The following is a 25,763-nucleotide window of genomic DNA, read 5'->3' as shown; positions in this document are numbered from 1 at the left end:
TTCCAATAATTGAAAATTACAAGTTTTAAGAGCCTAATATTCATTGTGTTCAATTTCAACCAGTAAGTGACAACTTTTACCAAAGACCAAGCTATATGGTACAACACGAATAGGGGTTTTGAAAGTGGTTCAAAATGCCCACAGTGTATTGTCTTATTTTTCATACCATTCCTTTTCATTGCTTTTTTCTGTTCTTTCTAAAATCCTTTTTAATGCACTATTAGTTATTTCGGTTTGGTCACTTGTTTGAGGTTTATAAGGTGTTGCAAACCTATAGTGATAACCATATTTTTGTAACAACTTTCCAATTTTTTCATTACACAATTGACTCCTTCTATCTCTAATTAAGGCTTTAGGCATAACAAAATGATAAAATATGTTTTTTAGAAATATAACAACGACACATGCATCATTAGTCGGTAAATCTTGCGCTTCCTCACACTTCGACACATAGTCGACGACTACTAGTATGAATTTATTACCTTTTGAAGCTGGAAATGGACCCACGTAGTCAATGTCCCATATGTGAAAGACTTCACATTCCTTGTTAAATGATGTCACCTTCTTTGCTATATATTGTGCTCCATGATGTCCATGTTCTTTGCTATATATTGTGCTCCATGATGTCCACTGTTTGGTCCACTATGACAATGTTGCAAGATATCCCTTGCATCTCTTCCAAACAGGCATCATTAGATAATGTTGTCGGCAGAACCTCGGAATAGATATGGCTCAGCCCAAAAGTTATACTTCATATCAACGAAAAATTTCTTTGTTGTTTCTTGGTCAAGCCTTTAACAAGATAACCATTGGCTAGAAAGTTTACAATACCCGCAAACCTTGTCTCTTCTCCGGTTATCACCATTAAGTACTTGTCGGGAAAGATGTCGTCAATCTCGCCTTCTTTGAACTCCTCCATTTTTGGATTCTCTAATTTCATAAGGTGATTGGCTTATCTTTGATCTCGATGTTGAATTCTTGAGATAGAAGCACCTATCGAATCTGTCTTGGTTTTGCATTATGTTTGCTAAACAAATACTTCAAACCAGAATGGTTAGTAAACACAACCGGTTTAGATAAAGTCAAATATGGATGGAATTTATCGAAGGCATATACGAAAACTAATATTTCTTTTTCATTCATAGTGTAATTCTCATGATATGGGTTGAGTGTTTTACTTGCATAGTAAATTGGTTGCAACTCTTGTCCTAAGACAACTCCTAAAGCAAATTCAAATGTTGAGTTCCAATTCGGGGCTATCATGATCAAGGTGGTAGTTATCTTCTTGTTTAATACATTGAAAGCGTTTAAACAATCATCATAAAAATCAAAGCTAGAATCTTTTAAAAGCAGTTGAGTTAAAGGACGTGTAATTTTTGAAAACTCTTTTATAAATTGGCAGAAAAAACATGCATGTCCTAAGAAACTCCGCACCCCTTTCTTGTTTGATGGAGGTGGCAATTTGGAAATTATGTCAATGTTTACCTAGTCCACTTCTATCCACAAATTAGAGACTTTGTGTCCCAAAACTATGTCGTCTTTTACCATAAAGTGACATTTCTCCCGATTGAGGAACAAGTTAGTCCCTTCGCACCTAGCAAGCATGAGATTAATGTTAGTTAAACAATTATCAGAAGTGTGACTAAAAATTGAGAAATTGTCCATGAAGAATTCCATAAATTTCTCCAAAATGTCATGCAAGATTGCGGTCATGTGTCTATGGAAACTGGCTGGTGCATTGCATAACCCAAATCGCATGTGTCGGTAAGCAAATGTCCCATAAGGACATGTAAACGTGATCTTCTCTACGTCTCTTGGATCAATGGGGAATCGAAAATATCCTGAAAACATATAAAAACAATAATAAAGGTGACCAGATAGTTGTTCAAGCATTTGATATATAAAAGGTACATGAAAGTGGTCCTTGTAAGTGTCATCGTTTAACTTTAGGTAATTGATGGACACTCGCCAAGCGGTTAACATCCTAGTAGGAATTAGCTCATTATTATCGTTGTTGACTATCTTCATTCCTCCTTTCTTTGGCACTACGTGAATTGGACTCACCCAAGGAGTATCAGCAATCAAATAGATTATCCCGCATCCATTAGCTTTCGAATCACTTTCTTGACCACCTATTGTATTTTTGAGTTTAGCCTTCTTTGGTGTTGTACAATTAGGTTTGCATCATCTTCTATAAGGATCTTGTTTGAGCAAGCCTTATTTCGTTAAATTCGGTGATTCTCCATGTGATTGTGTTTTTCCGTTTCTTCAAAACTCCAACCACACTTTCTTTTTCCTTGATCAATGTTAGATAAAAATTTATCAAAATTGTGACAAAAAACTGAGAAATCGTCCATGAAGACTACCATATATTTCTCCACCATGTCATAGAAGATTGCGGTCATGCATCTTTGGAAAGTGGTCGGTGAATTGCTTAAGCCAAATGACATGCGTCAGTAAGCAAATGTCTCATAAGGACATGTAAACTTGGTATTCTCCTTGTCTCTTGGATCAACGGGGATTTGAAAATATCCTAAGTCTTGCCTAAATTAAATTTAGGTCCCATACTTATGTTTTACATTAATTGAAGGTATTAATTTTAATGACAATGACATAAGGGTCTAATGCGGATTTTCCCAATAGATGCATTTTACAAATATGCAATCAATTTTTATAGGATGTACATGACGCTTCATAATCTCCACAACAAAACATCATAATCATTGTAATCGATCGTTTTAATATCATTACCATAGGAGTACATCCTTTTGGCAAATCAACTAATCACGTTGAAATATATTAACATCATTCTTAAATTAGATAGAACTTGTAAGTCCTTATGTTTATCATCACCCATTATATATAAAGTTGTTACAGGTGACAAGTCATTCCATGTCGCCATTAATTCTCTATATAATGTACATGTATCGCTTTCTTGATAGTGTTGTTGCTTTTCCGTATAGGAGTAAAACAGTTTTCGCTCCAACCATATTTCTCTCTATTTTCAAATTACATCCACAAACCCAAGGAAACAAGTTTTGTTCACTATTTGCAGCCCAAATACATTTACATACTCTTACATACACAGACAATCCACCTGTTTTACCTAGAATATATTTATATATCTATGCAACCATTGGCATATGCAAAATGATAAACCAATTAGTTTGGTTTAACTCGAAGTTATATCTTTTAAGGTAAATATGAATTGAACATGACATAAGATTATCTTAAGATATTTGAAAATTACATGAAAAAAAATCTATGAAATGAGAATGCAAGGCATCAACACTAATCATGTAGACCAAGTTGACAAACTTGTGAATTATATTGACAAGCTTATAAGCATTAAAGATTGTTTCGGAAAGGATTTTAATATGTTCAAGGAAGAAGTTCATATTTGAATTTTTTTAAGTAAAGAGAATAGAGGTAATTAGGCTAGCTACAAAACATGTTTTACTTTCACACGGATTATTCTATTGAATATTTTACAAAGCTATACATTTGAATATGTGAAAACGCATTATTATGATACATCCAAACATGCGTAAAGTCCGAACCCGACAATGTATGAATGAGTTTGTTTTAAATCCGAGAACCCAAACGCTGAGGGCTGTCATGTGCCACAACAAGCTTTGATGAATAAATCCCACCACACTAGAACATATCTAAATTATAAGTCTAGATTCTATAACAGACATTTATTCAAGTTCCACATAATTAGGGATCATTAAAATAGCTACAGCTCTAGAGGCAAAGCATATGCATATATAGAAGGTCGATCTAGAATATGCATCCAACACCATAGAGCAATACTATTTGTAATACTTGATTGTCTTCCAGTTAAATGAACAGCCAATTGAGATCTCCGTCAAGGGAATTTTTCGATCTCCACTTAAGCCCTTGAGAACCAAACAATAATTGAATTCCTACCACTAAAAGGAAAGATTGCGCAAAACTTGCTACAAAGTTTATATATTAAAAACAAGTTGCTTACTTTAGTAAATGCAAAATATGTTTTACTTTCACATGGATATTCTATTGTTATAATGAAAATGGTTTAGTTCTCTCCTGCTTACAAACATGGCCCCTCAACTGTAAGATCTCATATCATCTTGTCTTACCTTCCAATGGATGATAATTCATATCTTGTAAACTACACATTTTGCAATTAAGACACCAGGATCAGTTGTCAATGTTAGAATAAACACTACAATCTAACTGATCAAGCAGAAGTAGGGTTTCCATGTAGGAGCCAACGAAGAATGAACCATAATTTCCACTAATCCCAATATTTGTTGATGTATCCCAAGCTGGGTTCATAGACAACAAGTGCAGCTGCTTCTTTGTAATAATCTTTCACTTCCATTATAGGTTCACCACTTTTCGTAAATCCCAGTGACCTTATTGATGCATATGATGCATTAATGGTAAATAGCTTTTTAAACAAATTCTGAACACCATGATCCCTCACCCATACATTACAAACTTGATTCATCATGTTTGTAGCGTATTCAACAACAGCTAGAGACTCCCATACCTTAGAGATTGACAAATTCATGTATGACTGGTTTGCTAAATTCTCTGGTAGATCTACCACTCTAAATTCTTCAGCAGTCATATCAAATGACATTATCATATTTTTTGTGGAAAAACCACCATCAGCTGCAACCAACTTGTCAAAAGCAAACCAATAAATAAACCTGTCTATAACTACCTGAGACCATGTAATTTTAATCGACTTATTAGGCAGATTACTAGAAAGAATTCTCCAACTACCTTTACTCAATGTGAAAACTTCAACCACCCAAGGGACGCTAACCCTACTTCTCATTTCCCAGTTTACATTAACCTGTGTAATCTTCACAATCATAGGGTCACTTCTGATAGGACAAACCCCGAATCCAAGAATGGTTTCAAGACCCCAACGTAACACACCAGGCACAGCTACACCAACTGATTTTCTGATTGAAGGATTCCAAAGAACAGCCATCTCTCGTACAGAGTTGTGACGAGAATGACCTGGAACACGATAATAGCCATATAAGCACAACAATCCTTGAGAGCTACCAACCACACGTGAGTCGTTAAGTACTTTAGCAAGCACAGGAACAGTCACAGCGAAACCTTGTTTGGCGAAAGTTTCATCATCAATAAATGAAACATACTTTTCCTCAGTGTCTACTGGATATTCATACCATACAATTAAACGTTGAGTCTGATTGTGGTAGATATTGTAAGCAACAAGAAACTCACGGCTGTCTATTAAAGACTTCCATTGTTTGGAGACGGATCTGAATTCAACCAGTGACTTCGCAGGATGTCTTTTGATGATTTCTGCTTGAATTTCGTATGGTATGTTGTCTGACATTTTGATTTTGGGAGATGGTTAGGGAGTTGAATTGCTGGGGTTTATATGAATGGAGAGACAAGCACGAATTGATGATTTAAAGATATCAGTTTTTGAATAATGGAGCGCGGCAACGTTTTCCAGGTGGCGGGAGTGATGATTATATGATGTGTCTCGAATTGAGATTTCTTTCCTTCCGAAACCGTTTACTTTGGAAAGTGGGCGTTATTTTGTAAAATGTATAAATGAATGGTGTAATTGTTATTCGTATTCAAGCTCATCTTTATATGGTAAAGACGTGAAGCGGTTTCTATGTTTAAAAAAGTATATATATGTATATAATTTTACTTTTATATATTGGTCATAATTCTTTATGTAAATTGTGAAATTTTCTCTAAATAGATTATTTATTTATAATTATAATATATCAAAAATCATGTGTTTCTAAATAACATTATATTACATATAAAGATAAAAATTAGTTTTAAATATTCTAAGTGTATTATGTTTGGTATTTGTTCACGAATTACTTAGGCCATTTCCGACAGTATTATTTTTATTACTTATTTTGATTTTATTAAGAAATCAATATCATTGGTACGCATCACTTTCTTATTATCATTTTTCAACTTTTTAGGGGTTGTTTGAAATTGAATTTAGAAAGCCACTTAGAATTAGTTAGAAATTCTCACTTTTCAAAAGTATTCATGACATATTCGGCAAAAAGAACTATAAAATAACTAAGCTAATAAACATTTTTATCAAAAAAATTTATGGAGTTAAATAAGCAGACAACCCATTAATAGTTTTCAATTACTTTAAAAAAAAACAAATTTTATAGAAACATCTAAAAACCTACCAATCAAAAACACATAATTACAGGGTGACAATTAATCAATGACATCCGGTCTAGTTTTACATCTCTAGCATTAATTCTAATCAACCATCAAGATTCTACTTAGGATGGTTTACCAAGACAACCTCCTTGAAAAGTTGAAAGTCAAGCTTCCTTCTCTGCCATTCCGACCTCTTATGGATAATGATTTTACCGATGTTCAAGGTAGCTTGTTTTAAAGATATTTGGCATTAGCCGTATTTGCTTTTTCTCTTATCAATGTGATCCTTTTCTTTAGCTTGGCACCAAGGGTTCTTTTTCTTCCCCTTGAACATCACCCTATTTCCAAGCTTCCAAGCTAAACTCTTTGGAGTTATTAATCTCTCAAAACTAGATATCCCACCGCCTCATCATCTTACTATATAATGATATAACGACTGGGCAGAAGAAAAAATCATGATCGATAAGGTCAACATCTTCCACACATAAGGGGCACAACAGGTTATCCAGGTCCATGTGTTTTGGAATCTTGTTTTGCTCAATCCTTCACCTCAGTATATTCACTTTAACACACACTTTACATTAGTCTTTCAACATAGGGAAGTGCTTGAGCTAATGCATCGATAAGCTTTAGTCAAAAGTGATGTGATACTTGTGATAACTCAAGTGTAACTTGGTTCATACATCACATGGTTTTTGCATGGTCAATTTACCATCCAAACTCATGATCCACCCCATCCACATCATGAGAAATTAGGAGTATGCAAGATAAGTCAATAAATCTCGACAAATCTAGGAATTTCATAGAGACTTAAATTGACAAACAATATTGCCTACCTAAATATCTTCTTGGTGTGATTACAACATCACTCTTCACATCTTGAAGTGAAATATGAGTATTAGCCTTAACTAAATAATGTTGATATGTATAATATTTTTTAAGGATTATACAAACTAAATAAAATGAAACTTTACTTTAACTGATGTCTACCAACTTAAACTCGTCCACTACAAAATATTGATTGCTACAAATCCTCTAAAGGGATAAGTTGAATGGGTTGAATGATCTTAACTGATTCATGACTTGAGAATAATTCTTATGTACAAAACGAAAGAACGTGTTCTAGATGAATCTCTTCCTATGTTTTCTCCAAGTAATGTATCTAAAGATACAGGAAGGAGAAAGTGCTAATATACACCGTACATTGATATATTAGAGCGATTTGATTTCGATTTAGTTAGGAGTTGGCTATGGATATTATCCTCAACTAGCTGAGAAGTTCATATATAATTCATTCAACTTGCTTTTGATATGAACAAGTTGGAAAGGACCATCCTGGAGTTGGATGGCTTGTTAAAGACCATTAGAACTTACATGTACAATCCTAGAAGCTCTAGCTTTATAGCTTTTATATTTGCTATCATTAAGAAACTATTAAGAGGAAGAAAGCCAAACACTGAAAGGCTAAAAGGGAAGGACAAGGTTGGGACACCCAACTCTAGACAAGGTTGTGAAATTGCTCTAATATATCCTAATGAGGTAGTATGGTTCCATTGCAAGAATTATGCAAGATAAATCAATAAATATCGACATATTTAGGAGTTTCATAGAGACTTAAATTGACAGACAATATTGCCTACCTAAATAGGAGTTTAGGTATATTAAAAGATTTAAAGAAGCTAAAAGCCAAAAAGTATGCCACAACCCGATATACGATCATAATACCATATAAAATATTACTTCTAACTCCTAAGTATTAGACTCAAGATGAATTATTGGCATTTGAAAGAACGTGCAGTGACTAAAAGGAAGTAAAAGGCTAAATCATAAAGAATTGAATGTGATCACGGATATGAAGCTCCTCACTATTATCCATAAGATTAGGAATAAATTTAATTTATCTAGTGTTTTTATCCACGGTTTTTTACTTAAATATATTATGTTTGATGAAACGTGTTGGTATATCTTCTTGTAAACCTTCTCCTACCCTTGTTGATACAAACTCTAAACTAAGCACTCCCTCTGGCAAACTTTATCCTTTATCCTGATCCTACACATTATCAGAGTCTTTGAGGTGCACTACAATACCTCACCTTTACCAAATCCGACATTTCTTATGCAATTCAACAAGTTTTCCTACACATGAATACCCCTTACACTTCCCACATGAATGCGGTCAAACAGATAACCCAATACTTTCAAGACAATCTTTCTTATGGGCTCCATATGTAAAAGTATTCGACATCTGTATTGGTTGGCTATCCACACGTTGATTGGGGTGAGTGTTCAAATACACGACGTTCTACATGCGGTTATTATGTTTATCTTGGTCACAACCTAATTTTGTGGTGATCCTAATGACATACTACATTATCCGGTCTAGTGCGGAAGTTGAATATTGGGGTCTTGCAAATGTTTTCTCCGAGGCTTGTTGGCTTCCTAACTTACATCATGAATTTCACTACCCTTTCACTAAAGCTAATGTTTTTTTATGACAATGTTACTATCTTTTACTTATCAGACAATGATGTTCAACACTAAAGCAAAATAGATATTCATTTTGTTCATTAAATAGTTATCAAAAGAGAAGTTCATGTCCTTCAAGTGTCATCTCAACATCAAATCACTGATATTTTTACCAAAGATTTACCATGCATTTTGTTTGATACTTTCGAAGTAATCTCAACTTACATTCTCGAGCTGCCAAGATTGCAGGAGACTATTAGAATAATATATTATCATTTAAATATAAATGCATATTTGATAAGTATCCTTGTATGTGTTTCTATCCATCTCTATTTTCCTTGTACACATGATAGAGGTATGCATTTAAAGCCTTTAGTGAGACGAATGAAGGAAATGAATCATAATAATCTTTCAGAAAGGAAAAGCAAATAACGACACAGGTATGCTCCAACTTTTGATTCCATTAAAGAAGTTTACATTTGGATTGATTCAGAAGTGGTTGCAAATGCTTGTATATCGATTATTAAGGTGTCTTATGCTACGTTGATTGCGGTTCTTTAGACATATCAGAACATACAAGTATTTGGAAACAAGAAGTATGAGAAGGGGTTCATCTTTTATTTTGTTGTTTCTTTTTTGTTTAATTGGTTTTTTAGTAAGAATCACATAGTTAGGCAACTGTTTACCGGGTGCATGCAAATCTACTTATGAACTAATATTTGTTGTCAAGTTTCTAGCAAATCAATTAATATACACAGACGTTAAAAAAAACGAGGTGGGTGTGCTTCTCAGTTCCATTTACATATGCAATCTAGAGAAATATCAAACTCCAAGCGGTGGAAAATCTGAATTGTGATAGAAACATGTATGTGTATTGTGCTTGCTTGATTAAAAGCATTCCGTGCAAACAATATAACATAATATTATAGAAAGATGATTAATAATGAGTGGTGGGTATCAAAATTTTGTTGCCCTTTTAAATTTGTTAATGGACATCTCATCACTTCCTTTAATGTAATGTAAAAAAAGCTTCTTAATCATAGATAGGGATGCAAACAGGGGACGGATATTGGTAGAGACTCCAAATTCGTCCCCATAACCTAACTCCGATCCCCACACCCATCCCTGCCCCTGCCCCCGACCAAGTCTCCGAAGGGTTTAAGGTGAAAACATATCCACCGGATACGCGGAACCCGATGGATACCCATTTAATAAATTAACAATTTTTTTAAATATGAAAATCATAAAAAATAACATACAAAATAATCATGACATTATCTTTGTATTATATTATGTTCGACATCCATTACTGCATGTTTGATACCAACTTTTTACGGTTGTTGGTCACTGCCCAACTTTTGACGACTTTCACAAGGTAAGTAAAGCATTTTACTAATTTGAATCAAAATGAAACTCATAGATCTCTTGAGACTCATTGAACAATTAATGATAAGTTAATCTCTGACTATGCTCTTCGATTTGTGACTGGGATGTCGAGAATCACAAACATGATGTCAATAACCATGCAAACCCGCATGACATCTTCGAAGTCATTTATGATCTCACAATGATGTGTTGGTTAACCAGACATACTCCATCAACAATCATAAATTTCAAGTATGTACCATCATTTCAACCTTGTAGTCGCACATTAGTGTGTCGGTTAACCACACACGCTCCACTAACGATTTACAAAGAAATAATGTGTGTTTTCATGGATTAGCATATGACTTTATATTTTTCCTATAGTAACTCGAGTGAGATTTTATAAATGTTCTTGTACTTTTACATTATACTTTTAATATGATTAGTGTCCTATCAAAACCCTTTCAGCTAACGAACATCCAACACACAAAAAAGCATTGGGTGAAAATGATACTTATTCAACGGTCATTTTATAGGTCGTTTACTTATATCTTTATGATAGTGTGGCTTCGTGAATGTGACATACTCTTGATTTGACTGAGTTAGTATTTTACATATAGTAATATAACTCTAATATATATATATATATATATATATATATATATATATATATATATATATATATGTGTGTGTGTGTGTGTGTGTGTAAGGGTGTATTTTAATACCTTTTAAAATTAATAGGTTTAAATTTAACTATCATCACTTTTAATTAATGAATATTTTAAACCATTTGAGATTTAATGATTATATTTAATTAAACTTTTAATTAAATAAAACTAAATATTTTATGAATTAAACAATTATCTTAATTAAACATTAAATTAAGTAATATTAATTCTTATTCCATCAATTCAAATTTAAAACTTATCCAATTACCTAGTTTAAATTTTCATACTTTAAGCAATTAAAATAACCAAATCTAACTAGTAATTATCCTACCAATTAGAAAAAGGAAACAAAATCCGAAATCTGTTTGAGAACAGGGTGAGGTGGGCTAGCGACTTAGCTGTTTTCTTTTGATTTTCAAATTCTTTAGTTTTTCACCAATGCATATATAATAGAAAATCCTAGGCTCTGATACCACTTATGGATTTTGTAGGTTCCATTAAATCATATTAGCACATTAGAATTTCGACATAAATAATTTATGGGCACACACAACCTAGGGATCTATGGTATTTCCTCATTATAACAACATACTATATAAACAAACTAATCTAATCTAGGTATAATAAAAAAATACTAGATTAGGAAACATACCTTTAACATAATCAAATATGCAAAACTCCTTTGATCTTCAAAAGTCCATGAAAAGCAAGTGCCAATAATGTGAACGCCTCTAATGGCTCACATACAAAACCCTAGAACACTTGATCGACAAGGATACAGGAGACTATGATGAAATTCAGATTTCATCATTCCTTAAAGGCTATGCACAAAATTTGAATGCCAAATGGTCCTATTTATAGTTTAGGTAACTTACAGATAAATCCATATTTGAACAATTAAATATTATGTTTAATCCCCAGCTCAAATCATTTCCTTATCCGCTACCAAGATAATTTGAGAACTCTTCTAGGCTTCCTACAAAATCGTCCATCATATGTATCATTCTAGAATTGCCTTTTTTATTCAAATATTGAATAATTGCAATTCAACTCTCACACCTTTAATTAATTCCAATTAATCCTAAATTAATCCAATTTAATTCGAATTAAGAATTAATCAATGCCATCTATTTCTAATTAATTTATTAATCATATAATAAATTAACAAATAATTTTATCTCTCACCTAGTATTATTTCTAGCTATTTCTGGTTATGAGGGAAACCCAAAAAGGACTTTACTTTTATTTCGTAAAGTTATATCAACTTAGTCATGACCTTGACCAATTTAGTTATAACGTTGGTCACCTATTCCAACACTACGCGCGTTTGTTTGCTATACATTCACTTATTGGGGTGAGTATCCATATACACGGTGTTCTACATCATCTTATTATGTTTATCGTGGTCACAACCTAATTTGGAGGTCATTTAAACGACAAACTACATTATCCGGGTCTCGTGCGGAAGCTGAATATTATGGTGTTGCAAACGTTGTCTCTGACGCTTGTTGGCTTTAAAACATACTTCTAGAACTTCACTACTCTTTCACCAAATCTAATGTTTGTTTTCTGTGACAATGTTAGTGTTGCGTACTTGTCAGGAAAACATTGTTAACACCACCGCACGAAACACATTGAAATGGATATTCATTTTGTTCATGAAAAGGTCATTGGATGCGAAGTTTGTGTCCTTCATGTAATGTCTCAATATCAAACCGTTGATATTTTTACCAAAGTTTTACCGTTCATTTTACTTGATACTTTCGAAGCAATCTTAACTTATATTCTCGTCCTACCAAGATTGTAGGGGACTTTTAGAATATTCTATTACTATCATTTAAATTTAAATTGAGATTAGATAGATATCCTAGTATGTGTTTGTATCTATCTTTACTTTCCTTGTAAACGTAATAGAGATATGTGTTTAAAGCCTTGAGGGAGATGAATGAAGGCAAGGAATCAGAACAATATTTCTTAAAGGAAAAGAAAATAACGATAGAGGTGTGCTCTGACTTTTGATTCCATTGAAGAAGTTTACGTCTGGATTGATGTGCACAATGCACAATTGGTTGCAAATACTTGTAGAGCGATTATTGAGGTGGCTTGTGCTACGTTTATTAGGGTTCTTTGGACATACCGAAACACACAATTTTTTGGAAACACGAAGTATGGGAAGGAGTTTATTGGACCTTAGGCCCTACCAACTCTCCCAATATACCAATTGGTCTTAGGAAAAGTGCTACCATTGTACATATAACACATTCAACCCTCTAGCGCCTACAACATTCAATTGTTCATGTAGCACATTCAGCCCTCTAATGCCTATGACATTCGACTGCAATTAGGAAAACTTCCATATGTATCGTTGAGACTGAGTCAATTCTGACCCAACAAAGTTCATGTTTGATCCTATTTTCTCTTTTTCTTTTATTTCGTTTTCTAGTAGGAATCGCAAAGTTAGGAAAACATTTATGGGTGGATTCAAAACCTGCTTAATGACTAATTTTCATCAGCTAGTTTGTAGCTAATGTTTTAATATACATGGTCGTTCAAAAAAAACGAGAAGGTTGTGCTCCTTTATTCCATTTACATAAGCAATGTAAGAGATATCAACCCCCAAGTTATGAAACATCTGCATTATGATAGTAACATTTATGTGTATTATGCTTGCTTGATTAAAAGTGCTTACTCAAACAACATAACATACTATTATAGAAGGAGAATTATTAAGGAGTGGTGGGTATCAAATTGTTGTTATCCTTTTAAATTTCTTAACGGACATCCCATTACTTCCTTTAATGTAATGTAAAAAAAAGATTCTTAATCATACATAGGGACATCTCATTATTTCCACAAACCCATCTTTGCCCCAACCCCGCCTAATTTCCGACGAGTTTCGGATGAAAACATCTCCACTGGATGTGGGTAACCCAATGGATACCCGTTTAATAAATTAAATATATTTCTTTAAATATGAAAATTATCACAATTAACATAAACAATAATCATGACATTGTCTTTGTATTATATTATGTTCGATATCCATTTCTACATGCTTACACTACAAATAAAATTACATTTATTGGCACAAAGTTTTAGTGACATTTTGCTTTTGTGCCACTATAACCTATTTTTAGTGGCACTTTTGTCTGTGCCGCTATAAGTTTTAAGAGATACAATGACACTTTATATCTTATGACACTAATAACCTACTTTTCGTGGCATTAATAATTGATGACACTGTTTTTATAATTAGTAGTGGCGTAAATGTGCCACTAAAAGTTTTATATGTCATATATTATGTTCAATTTTAATATTAATAAAATGAAATAAAAATTAAATTAAATCATTTTAGTAATAGGAAAACATGAACTAAAAGACAGATGAGTATGTTTTGTGAGAATCATCACCAAAAATTAAAATATCCCTCCTTGGTTGCTAGCGGGAAAATATTTTCCCCAAAAATTTACAAAACCCTTCTTATACTCTGATTCCCTCCCATCGAGAAATTTTCCCCCTTTCGATTTCTACATAGATAAAGATGAAGACTAAAAGTGTTTAAATTGATATATCTTCCTACGAATGCAGAGTGGATTAAGGCTAAATTGGAGTGCAAGCATCAAAAGTTTAGAGTTCTTACATCATAAAAAGCACATATTGAAATATGGGAAAATTTGGAAACTTCACTTAAAATATTTTTTGCAAGATAAAACGAAGTTGGAATGAGCAGGGGTAGCATATGGTTGGTTCGTTTTTGCTGGTCCTTATGTTTTCCTCTTATGTGACCAGAAAATGTAAATCACTAAACATGGGTAAATATGGTATTTAACTTGAAGATAGGATTTTTATACAGTCTTGATGCCGACACAAGTATATGTGTTGTAATATACAATCTTTTTAAATTGTAGTCTTAATATATATATATATATATATATATATATATATATATATATATATTACAAATGCATGCAGGCGTATGAGTTCTAGAAATCAATCAGAGAAGAAGAATTAAATGAAGAGGAGAAAAACATGAAGGTGAGGAAACATAAACATGAATGTTCAAAAACAATGTAACAAAAAGACAAGTTTTTTAGTAAATGAAAATCAATTTTTAGTTGATTATATTATAAACATATTAAAGAATATGTATGTTGTTTTGTGTTGTTACATACAGGTGAAAAGTTCCAATATGTGATGAAGTTTAAAGAAGAATGGACAAGTTCTTGATTCAAGAGGAGCAAAATATTTAGACTTATTGAACTTTGTTGAAGAATTTATATGTTAAATATTTTGAATTTAGTTGTTAGACAAGTTTTAACTGGAATAATGATATTATGTATTCCATTTGTTATCTTAATGGTCTTATCATTATTTTATATTTCATTTAAAATTAAAAAAAAAGTCACACCTGCATTATTAATACTCTTTTTGTTAAAAAAAATTGGTCACTTAAATGATGAAAATAATATTTACTTTAGCAGTTTAATAGTGGCATAAAAATAGTGCCACTAAAACCTATAGGTGTTGTAGTGGCATAGTAAAAAAGTGCCACTAAAACCAAAAAATGCTGCAGCGACACAACCAAAAAGTGCCACTATAGGCCTTTAGTGAGAGCGCTTCTAGTGACACTTTTTCTTTTGTGCCGTTGCTTGCGCAAAGGGTCTTTAGTGACACTTTTTCAGTTTTTAGTGACACTTTTTCTGTGCCACTAAATGTCATTTTATTTGTAGTGTTATACCAAGATGCATTCTATCTTTAACTTTTGATAGGGTGGTTATAGATGTTGGATTAATCGGGTTTGTTGTAATCCAAACGTGCAACAAAAGATTTGGTCTTTTTCTTTGACCGGGTTTTATGGAAGATAAAAGTGACCGGCTACATTTTAGCATAATATCGTGGGCTAGATGATAGCTATTATTCAGCTCTTTATTTAGTATAAATAGATGTACTGTGTTTTTGTTTAATATATAGGAAGAGGTAGACATTTATAATCAGGTTCCATTTTGCAAATTTACTTTCACATACATATTTACTTGACTAGTGTGTGTTGTGTGTGTGTTTTGTGGAGCATGAACCTACAATTGGTATCAGAGCTAACCAGGTGGTTATCGGGAGCTGTTGTGATAGGAACCAGATGTCGGTTTCCAATGGGTTGGATGGTGTTCGGATTTGTAGAAGATGGTGCAACAGGTGGCTGCGGTTTACTATGGTTCCCGGAGAAGATGATCGACGGGTGCTATGGTAGCGATGGATGGTGATGATAGCAGGTAACAAAGGGAAGAATGGTCCCGGTGTAATAGATGGCTGATGTAGTTCAGTACGATGAGTCTAACCAGAAGCCGAGAAGACAAGCCAGAAGAAATCAGAACATGTGGTTCTTTGGTTTGGCTTGTTTGCAGGTAAAAGAAAACAGAAAAAGGAGAAGCTTGGTTTTCTTGACTGGTAGCGGTAGAAGAAGACTCTTGGAACAGGTAAAGGATTGGAGATGTCAAAGGAAGGTCTCGACAGTGACTGCAGTGGTCGTTAAAGGAGACTGTGACAAAGTTGGCTTTGGATGTGGCCGAGGAAGAGGCCAGGGGTCCGGGAAAGTCGAGAGAAGACTTTGAATGTGGCCGAGGTGGAGGTCAGGTGTCCGGGAAAGGTCGAGACTCGTGGTGGTTGTTGTCTTGGTAAAGCAGGTGGCTGGAAGATGGTACAACCATATGGTGTTGGTTAAAATAGTTGTTGTCGACGGGTTTTCATGTGAAGCAGTCGGCGGGTCGACTGTGAATAGAAGTTGTGAAGGTGTTGGTGGTCATCGGTGGTTAATGGTGGAGAAACCCCCACTACAAATAAAATGACATTTAGTGGCATAGAAAAAGTGTCACTAAAACCAAAAAAAGTGCCACTAAAGTCCCCCTGGACAATCAGCGGCACAAAAAAAAGTGCCGCTAAAAGCGCTGCCACTAAAGACATTTAGTGGCACTTTCCAGTTGTGTCGCTGCAGCCTTATTGGGTTTTAGTGGCACTTTTCGATTATGCCACTAAATCACTTGTAGGTTTTAGTGGCACTATTTTTATGACACTATTTAATTGACAAATTAAATGTTATTTCATACTTTAGTGCACTTTTCCACATTAAAAAATTATATCATAAATTAGGCTTGATTTTATATTAAATTTAAAAGAAATATATAATAATAATAAGACAATTAAGATTAACAAATGGAAGCAAAATATTATTACTTAACATAAACGTTCACTTGTCTAACAAAAGCCACTCCCTATATCACTATTGCTTCACAATCTGTTACATACGGCTATACTATATTTCAATACATAGTATTACAATACCCATGTACTCAATTTCAAAACTATTCCTAAACACCCAAGTGTAGTCATCCATTCTTCGGTGTCCCTTCTTTTGACCCTCTATTCTTTTAGTCTTGAAGTTGTAGATTGGAGGTACGTCTTCGCGATTCAACTACTAAAATATCCAACTACTCAAAAGCATATCAAATCCTAATATAAACTTTGAAAGTACAAAAAGAAGGAAAATTTTGTACCTGCATATTGCCAATAAGAAAACAAAATATAACTAAGCCTCCAAATCATACTCCACACCCAAAAAGAGTTTCCCCGTGCTTGTACTCGTCTCCAAAATTTGCCCATATGAACTACACACCATCAAATTGTTTAAATGTTTTTATCACAAACTAAACCTTCTGCAAAAAAAAGTAATAATAATAATAATAATATTATTTATTTTAAAACATAAAAGTTGTTCACCCACAAACCAAGTGTATTATTCAATAATTAAAACATAAAAGTTGTTCACCAAAATAAACATATTTACCCATATTCGTAATATTTACCCATATTCGTATAAAAGAGTAAGGGGAATTGAAGAACCAATGTTTTAAATGTTTAAGCATACTTTAAGTAAGGAATATGAAGGTCACCTAAAAAGAATACAACCATATTCTCTTATCATTGGTCATCAATGGAGCTAAACTTGAAATGTGAATAAAACCATATTGTTTCGAATTCGTCGTACCTACACTGTAGGAGTCTTATTCTTCTTGTTTCGGGAAGCTCCAAACTTTTTGTTATCTAGCTGCGACCATAAACAATATTTTAGAAATAAAAATTATTTTAGAAAATAATAATGAAAATAAATTTTGACAAAATTTTATCACAATGGTTAGCTTTCAACCACAACAAGCATTAATTCTCAAAGCTATTCTCTATTTTATGGGAAACATTAATCAATTAGAAAGTAACATCCATATCACATCTTAAAGAATTTTAAATCTGTTGATTCACATTCAATTATAGTATATAATATTATAGTCTATAATAATAAAGATATAAATAAATACAACAAATGTTTCCAGGAAAACACATAGCTTGATTTCGCTATTAAAATTTGAAAAGGTCAAGTAAGCAGAACAATTTATTCCATAATGTACCGAATTTAGTTCTGTGGAACTAAATGAAATTAGCAGAACAATTTATTCCATAATTCACCCACTTCTAGCACGTTTCATGGGAAAGTCTAGAGAAATGGAATTGGCTCATAAACACTAACCCGCTTGCTTTTCATTCTCAGCGCTTATGGTTTCAGAGGCAGCTTTCGTCTTCACCAGCGCTTCACCGGTGTACCTGTAACCCGACTGCACTGTTATTATTCATCCTGAAATTTCAGAATTAATTATGCTGTTAATTGACTAAACTAAAAGAACAATTAGATAGAATACCTCAAGGAACATCATTGGTTATCTAATGTAATATTGGGCAGATAAAATCGAAGTTAATGAAAACAACTTGGAATTAAAAGAATTTAACACACTGATCCGAGGAAGTGCAGGAAATTGTATAAACCTGATTGACTTCAATAATTACTGAAAAGCAAAACCAATGGAGAGAAATGTACTCGATCTTCTTAACAGGTGAAAGGGAAGAGCAAGAGAAGTGTTTAATTATTGGAAGAACTTCAAGAGAATTGCAGTGTACATCAGGATTTGTAAAAAGTGTAAGGAAACTTCCTGGGAATCTTCGTGGGTAGAATAATGAAGGTGACCAGAAAATGACACCTTACTATAAACGGAACTATATTCATGCACTCACGTTTAATCACATTGGGAATTACCAGTTCAATTATATTTAAATAAAAGAATGGTGAGACTACTCGGAGTCGGCAACGCCCACTCCTGTTATTGTGCCTAATAACATGTGATAACGCCAATGAACACCGCCCCTCCCTCCCGTTATTGCGTGTTAAAAGCATTCCCGTTACTTTCCGTTACCACCATAAATGTTTTTTCTCCTAGTAACGCGTACACCCACCTCTCTGAAAGCTTTAGATAAATTATTTATTCACTTCCAATTAATACGCAGGTGACCAGAAAATGACTCCTTACTAAAAACGAAACTATATTCATACACTCATGTTTAATCAGCTCAATCATACTTAAATAAAAGAATGGTGAAAGTTTTAGATGAAATTATTCATCCACTCCCAAATAATAAGCAAATATAAAATGATGGAAATATGTTAAGTCTTTTGCAAATGAAATAAAAAATTTAAAAACTGATATAAATTCAATTTTAAATTATACAAAACTAGGTATAGGTCTGTACACGAGCTAGAATATATTAATATTTCTACTACATATAGACATACGAATGAAACTAAAATCAAAAAATTACTAAATATAGCAAACACAAATATATATATATATATATATATATATATATATATATATATATATATATATATATATATATATATATATATATATAAAAGTAGGTTATTTTGTTTCTTACATTTATTGTGTGCTAGAATTCACCAATAGAAATTTAGTAATTAAATAATTATTTAATTAAATAAATATAGATATTAAATGATTTCTATAATTATATGTATATTAAATGATATCCAGAATTATAATTCTTTTTTTATGGAAACTAATTAAATCTGTCATTAATATCAGCAATAACATTCTTTCAGAATGAATTCGAATCTAGGTTTTTATATATGAGTTCGTATTTTGTTTCAGGACTCACTCACTTAAAATACAATAAAGTTGCATTGAATATGAAGAACGAAAGTGTATTCTACTAGAATACACTGTCATTCTGCTGGAATACACTCTCATTCTTCTAAATTCATTCTGAAAGAATATTATTGTTGACATTAATGACGAATTTAATTAGTTCCCATAAAATTTAGTTATAAGTATGGATAGCATTTAATATACATATAATTAATACTAAATTCATATTGGTGTATTCTAGCACACAATAGATGTGAAAAACATTTGAACCTACCTCTCTCTCTCTCTCTCTCTCTATATATATATATATATATATATATATATATATATATATATATATATATATATATATATATATATATATATATATATATATATATATATATATATATATATATATATATATATATATATATATTGTGAAGTATACTTAAAGATCATCAATTCAATCTTGTTGACCAATGTGCTATATATAAACTTTGAAGTACTTCCTTGTAGACAACATTAGTTGTTGTGTTTGATAGGTTCTCTTCTTCATCCATGAATACCAACTTTAATTTTATTGTTATTCCAAAACACAACACCAAGGGGAATTGTTTATAGATAAATTTGAATGACATTTACTTGTCACATGAATTTAAAAGGATCATGGGTATGGGCGTTCGAGTTCCAACATTAATTTCATAAGTCATTTATGCTTCAATCACTTGTGTTTCGTGGTTAATCATACGCATGCGTATCCCATTACCTATGCCTAGATTTTTATTAAGATTATGCAAATACATTATCGGTGCACATACTTTCAACATTAATTCATGGTCTGGTATTCCCGATTATTTGATGGAATACATTAGGTGAGTACAACGCTTCGTTAGAGAATTGTATTGCTAAACGTTACACAATTTATCCGAACTTAGATATATTTGTAAATCAACGGACATCTGATTAAGAATATTCTCGTTTATCTGGCCTACTTCATTCATATATGCCAAAATAGCACATTGTTGAAAGTAGATGCTACGTGTGAGCTGAGCCATTAACATTTCATACTATGTTTTCAAACTTGTTCGATATTGTATGTTTACAACTTTTATGCTACATGTAAGTCGCTACCATTTGTTTCTCAATATTTTCTACCTCTATCAATGGACGATTTTCAATGATATAATCCGAAACTTGTATTCCCACAAATATAGTAAAAAAAGATATCATATCAATAGTTAATCATAATATCAGTACTTAGTATATCTTAAATCATAAAAGGATTTAAAATATTAATAAAGGTGAACATTTGGAAAATGGTTATTTTCCACAATAAGAACCAAAAAAGAAGTTGCACCATGTAATCATAGATGAAAGAAAGGAAAATAGAAAATTTCAGTAAATAGAGAAAGAAGGTGTTACATTTTTCTTTTTTGAAGAGGTCGACGATGGCTGGTCGTGCCACTTGGAACTGGAAAGCCTTGAATCGGTAGCTCGGTGGTGGAATCAATCCCTCATATCTATTGGGTTTGGTGATGGATGTTTGAGGTACATTTCCGTGCCTGATTTCAAAAAAGGGAAGACGGATTTTCTACCTGATTCGGAGATGTACGGGCAGAGCGCGGCCGATAAGCAGTGTTAGGGAAATGGAGGCGAGTTTCCGAAGACTGAGAAACAACGCCTTGGAGCTCGGAGTCAGGTCGATGGCTATGGAGATGGCGATTGGGGATTTAGGGCAGGAGTGGGAAAACGGTGGGAGTATGTGAGGTAATTAGTCTAGTGCAATTGAAAATTTTAGTTATCTATGTAGAAATCAAAAGGGGGAAATTTTGGATGGGAGGGAATCAAAGTATAAGCGGGGTTTTGTAAATTTTGGGGAAAACATTTTCCCGCTCCAACGAAGAAAGAGGGACTTCTTAATTTTTGATGATGATTCTTATAGACACATACTCATTAATTTTTTTAATTCATGTTTTACTACTAAATTGATTTAATTTAATTTTTTATTTTATTAACATTAAAATAAAATATAATATATGATATATAAAACTTTTAGTGGCACTTTTTCTACCACTAATAATTATAAAAACAGTTTCATAAAATGATTAATGCCAAGGGTAACATTGTCATAGAAAAAAAAGTGTCATTGTATCTCTAAAAACTTATAGTGGCAGAAAAAAAAGTGTCACTAAAAATAGGCTATAGTGGCACAAAATCAAAGTGTCACTAAAACTTTGTGCCACTAAATGTAATATTATTTGTAGTGCCCACTATTAAGGAGCGGTGTGAACAAACCGATTAAGGGGGTGATTGTTGGATTAATCGGGTTTGTTGTAATCCAAACGTGCAGCAAAAGATTTGGTCTTTATCTTTGACCGGGTTTTATGGAATATAAAAGTGACTGGCTACATTTTAGCATAATATCGTGGGCTAGATGATAGCTATTATTCAGCTCTTTATTTAGTATAAATAGATGTACTTTGTTTTTGTTTAATATATAGGAAGATGTAGACGTTTATAATCAGGTTCCATTTTGCAAATTTACTTTCACATACATATTTACTTGACTAGTGTGTGTTGTGTGTGTGTTTTGTTGAGCCTGAACCTAGAATAGACTGCTTAAAAAATATGTAAATGAAACCAAATTGTCTACAGTAAACAAATCTTTCAAGCTGATTCAGATTGAAACCAAGATTAAAACCCTCACAAATCAAACCCATTCTAATATTCTATTGTCTTGCATCACGATTCATTAAATACTGGAATGATTCAAAATCTTCATATATGATATATATTGCAACACATGTCAAAGAATAACTGAACTGATTAGAATACTAATGAACAATCATTACGAACTATCAATGGTATCAATTATCAAACATAACAGAGATGAGAGAATACAAAATTAATTTATGCTCTAATTCAAATACCATTCATCCAATTTGCATTAAATTTAAAAGATGTTACAAAGTTTCCTTAGCAAAGACAAAAAGAAAAAACCACGGGGCCGATTGGCTAGGGGAGGTGTGGACATGGTGGACAGGACTGTTGGGTTAATCGGTTATTTGAAAAACAATAGGAAAGTTTCTTTTTTATTAGTTTTGTTTCCTAGTTTTAGAATAAGAGTCGAAGTCTTTTTTTATGGTTTTAGAGGTTCATAAGGTATCTAATTAATTAGTATAAAAGTAGGCGTCATTTGTTTTAATGAAATTACTAGTTCTTTCTTTGTTTTAACTTTAAGAGCAAGTTTTCTTCCACTACATTCTTCTTCTGTTTCCGTGTTCCTTGCACCACAAAAGAAAACTAGTTTATTTTCTTACACTTGGTATCAGAGCGCGGTTTCGTTGAAGGGGGTGTGATTCGAGGTTGATTAGAAGCAACCCCGATTTCTTTTAATCGGGCTTGTTAGAGACTAACCGGAGGCGCGGAGTAAACGAACGGGAAGACGTCAAAGCGGGTGGCTTTGATTCGGTTCGTTTTGCGGGTGACGGAAGACTGTAAAGGTGGTCGTGACCTTGTCTTGTTGTCCGGTGGAAGAGTGCTCTCGGAACAAGCTTGATTAAAGAAGTCGGGGTTAAGGAGAAAAGGATGTCGTTGGTTAAAGAAGGAGGTTCGTTGATATATCAAGTTCCGGTTTTGACTCCAACGAATTATCCGGTGTGGGCGGTTAAAGTCAAGTCGATTATGGATGCACATGGCATATGGGAGACGGTCGAACCGAAAACGTTAGATAAAGCACCAGATTAAAAGAAGTCAAAACAAGCTCTTGCTTTTTTGTTTCAAGCGATACCCGAAGACATGGTGTTGCAAATGGCGAGTTACACCGACCCAAAACAAGTGTGGGATGGGCTAAAAACACGGTATTTGGGAGTGGATCGGGTGAGAACGGCTCAACTTGCAACCTTAAAAAGGGAGCTTGAAAGTTTACGCATGAAGGAGGATGAAACGGTTGATGATTTTGTGACGAAATTATCCGGTTTAGCGTCAAAAGTAAGGAGTCTTGGATATGAGCTTGAAGAAGGTGATTTGGTAAAAAGGTTACTAGATTCGATGCCTAAGTCGTTCCTCCAAATCGTGGCTTCAATAGAGCAATGTTTCGAGTTGGATTCAATGTTATTCGATGAAGCGGTTGGTAGATTGAAGGCGTACGAGGAGCGTATAAGAGGAACCGAGAAAGTGGAGGACACTCAAAGTGGGTTGTTGTTGGCTAGTGACGAAAAGTCACATGTTTGTAAGCATTGTGACAATGGACGTTCAAATCGGGATGACTTTGGACGTGGCCGGGGAAGAGGTCGGGGGTCCGGGAGAATTCGAGATGGTAATGAACGTGTCCGGGATAAAAGTCACGTTAGATGTTCCAAATGTGGTGAGCTTGGTCACTATAAAAACGAGTGTCCTAAATGGGAAAAGGAAGAAGCGGGTCTAATCGAAGAGGAACCGACATTGTTTTGAACGAGTGGCTCGTATGACCAAACCGATTAAGGGGGTGATTGTTGGGTTAATCGGTTATTTGAAAAGCAATAGGAAAGTTTCTTTTTTATTAGTTTTGTTTCCTAGTTTTAGAATAAGAGTCGAAGTCTTTTTTTTATGGTTTTAGAGGTTCATAAGGTATCTAATTAATTAGTATAAAAGTAGGCGTCATTTGTTTTAATGCAATTACTAGTTCTTTCTTTGTTTTAACTTTAAGAGCAAGTTTTCTTCCACTACATTCTTCTTCTGTTTCCGTGTTCCTTGCACCACAAAAGAAAACTAGTTTATTTTATTACAAGGACCTCGTCGGGCAGCAAATTGATCCACAACCGGAAATCCATCGGTCCAACACCATTTTCAACATAAACACTAGAATCCGGCTGATCAAGCAGAAGTAGGGTTTCCATGTAGTAACCAACAGAAAATGAACCTTGGATTCCATCAATCCCAATATCATCGATGTGTTGTGAGCATGGTTCATAGACAAACAACGAGCTCTTTCTCCACCCAGCAACGTCATCTTGCCTTTCAATTAGAAGTTCACTCCTGTCTGTAAATCCCAGTACTGTAGTCAAGCATATTGCACGTGGTACATTGCTAATGGTGAATAGCTTTGTACATGAATTTGGAACACCATCATCCACGATCCATACAGCCCAATCTCCCATCCCCATAGTATTGTATTTAAGCACAACAAGAGCCTCGGACACCTTAGAGATGGAAAAATATGGGCAAGGCTGTCGTGCAAAACTGTCAGGTATGTCTTTCGTTCTAAATTCATGAGTAGTCATATCAAACGACACAATAAGAGGTTTCTCCTTCTCAACATACGCAACAAAATAAATAAACCTACCAACAACTACCTGACGCCGTGGGAATTTAAGAGAATTAATTTGCGGATTGTAAGACAGAACTCTCCAACTACGTGTCCTTAATGTAAAAACCTCAACAACCCCAACATTAATCTTAAGAATCGTAGGGTCACTAGTAATAGGACAAACTCCAAAACCAAGAACGTAGGATTTAGGCATATCTATCGCCAGATGCACAGTTACACCAACTGATTTTCTTATTGAAGGATTACAAAGAACAGCCATCTTCCTTCCGAGAGGTTTGTGATCATTTTGATATGGATCATTAGCAGACAAGCAGACCAATCCATGTGAGCTACCGATAACGCGTGATGGCCTAAGTAGTTTAGCGAGCAAAGGAAGTGTCGGACGGATCTCTTGTGGGACGAAGGTCTCATCATCAACCAATGAAGCATATGTTTCGTCAGGCTGTTCGCTCTCTGGATCCTTGTACGTTACAAGTAGACTCTGTAGCTGAGTTTGGTGGGCGCCATAGGCAGCAATGAACTCAGAGCTGTCGATCAAAGATTTCCATGGTTTTGAAACGGATCTTAGTTGAAGCACTGACTTCACAGGAAGTCGTTTGAAGATTTCCACTAGGATTTCCGAAGGAATGTAGTCTGACATTTTGATCCTGGGAGGTGATTGGAATATGAAGGATTTAGAACTGAAATCTCTCCAAGACTTTGTATGGTTAAAAAAATAGGGTTTTCAAATCCTTTGGTCCTGGGATTTTA

The 25,763-nt window shown here is 33.7% G+C and overlaps 3 protein-coding genes and 1 long non-coding RNA gene across 7 annotated transcripts; 1 reads left to right on the top strand and 3 right to left on the bottom strand.

Moving 5' to 3' along the window:
• Nucleotides 1-4,185: 4,185 nt before the first annotated feature.
• LOC145157328 (F-box protein CPR1-like) lies at nt 4,186-5,371 on the bottom strand. The gene is made up of 2 exons (XM_079076386.1): nt 4,381-5,371; nt 4,186-4,313 (listed from the first exon to the last, which is right to left on the bottom strand). Exons 1-2 carry the CDS (start codon nt 5,369-5,371, stop codon nt 4,186-4,188), a joined length of 1,119 nt encoding a protein of 372 aa, XP_078932512.1.
• Nucleotides 5,372-16,892: 11,521 nt separating this feature from the next.
• LOC145156289 (uncharacterized) lies at nt 16,893-18,748 on the bottom strand. 4 transcript variants are annotated; one of them, XR_013736591.1, is made up of 5 exons: nt 18,549-18,748; nt 18,256-18,360; nt 17,722-17,781; nt 17,231-17,341; nt 16,893-17,164 (listed from the first exon to the last, which is right to left on the bottom strand). It is a non-coding gene; the product is annotated as an uncharacterized LOC145156289 (long non-coding RNA). The 4 variants fall into 4 exon arrangements; XR_013736592.1 differs by having other exon boundaries at nt 16,893-17,151; nt 18,549-18,747; XR_013736590.1 differs by having other exon boundaries at nt 16,893-17,148; nt 18,549-18,744.
• Nucleotides 18,749-23,503: 4,755 nt separating this feature from the next.
• On the top strand, nt 23,504-24,157 carry LOC145157327 (uncharacterized). Its single transcript, XM_079076385.1, has one exon. It carries the CDS (start codon nt 23,504-23,506, stop codon nt 24,155-24,157), a length of 654 nt encoding a protein of 217 aa, XP_078932511.1.
• A 302-nt stretch (nt 24,158-24,459) lies between these two features.
• Nucleotides 24,460-25,653, bottom strand: LOC145157326 (putative F-box protein At3g16210). The gene has a single exon (XM_079076384.1). The coding sequence runs from the start codon at nt 25,651-25,653 to the stop codon at nt 24,460-24,462; it is 1,194 nt and encodes a 397-aa protein (XP_078932510.1).
• Between the last annotated feature and the right edge of the window lie 110 nt (nt 25,654-25,763).

This window comes from Lactuca virosa, chromosome 2 (genome assembly GCF_052849685.1).
Source record: "Lactuca virosa cultivar CGN04683 chromosome 2, Lactuca_virosa_CGN04683_v6, whole genome shotgun sequence".
NCBI lineage: Eukaryota > Viridiplantae > Streptophyta > Magnoliopsida > Asterales > Asteraceae > Lactuca > Lactuca virosa.
Note: the sequence above shows the minus strand (reverse complement) of the source record. Positions and strands in the feature narration are given on the sequence as shown.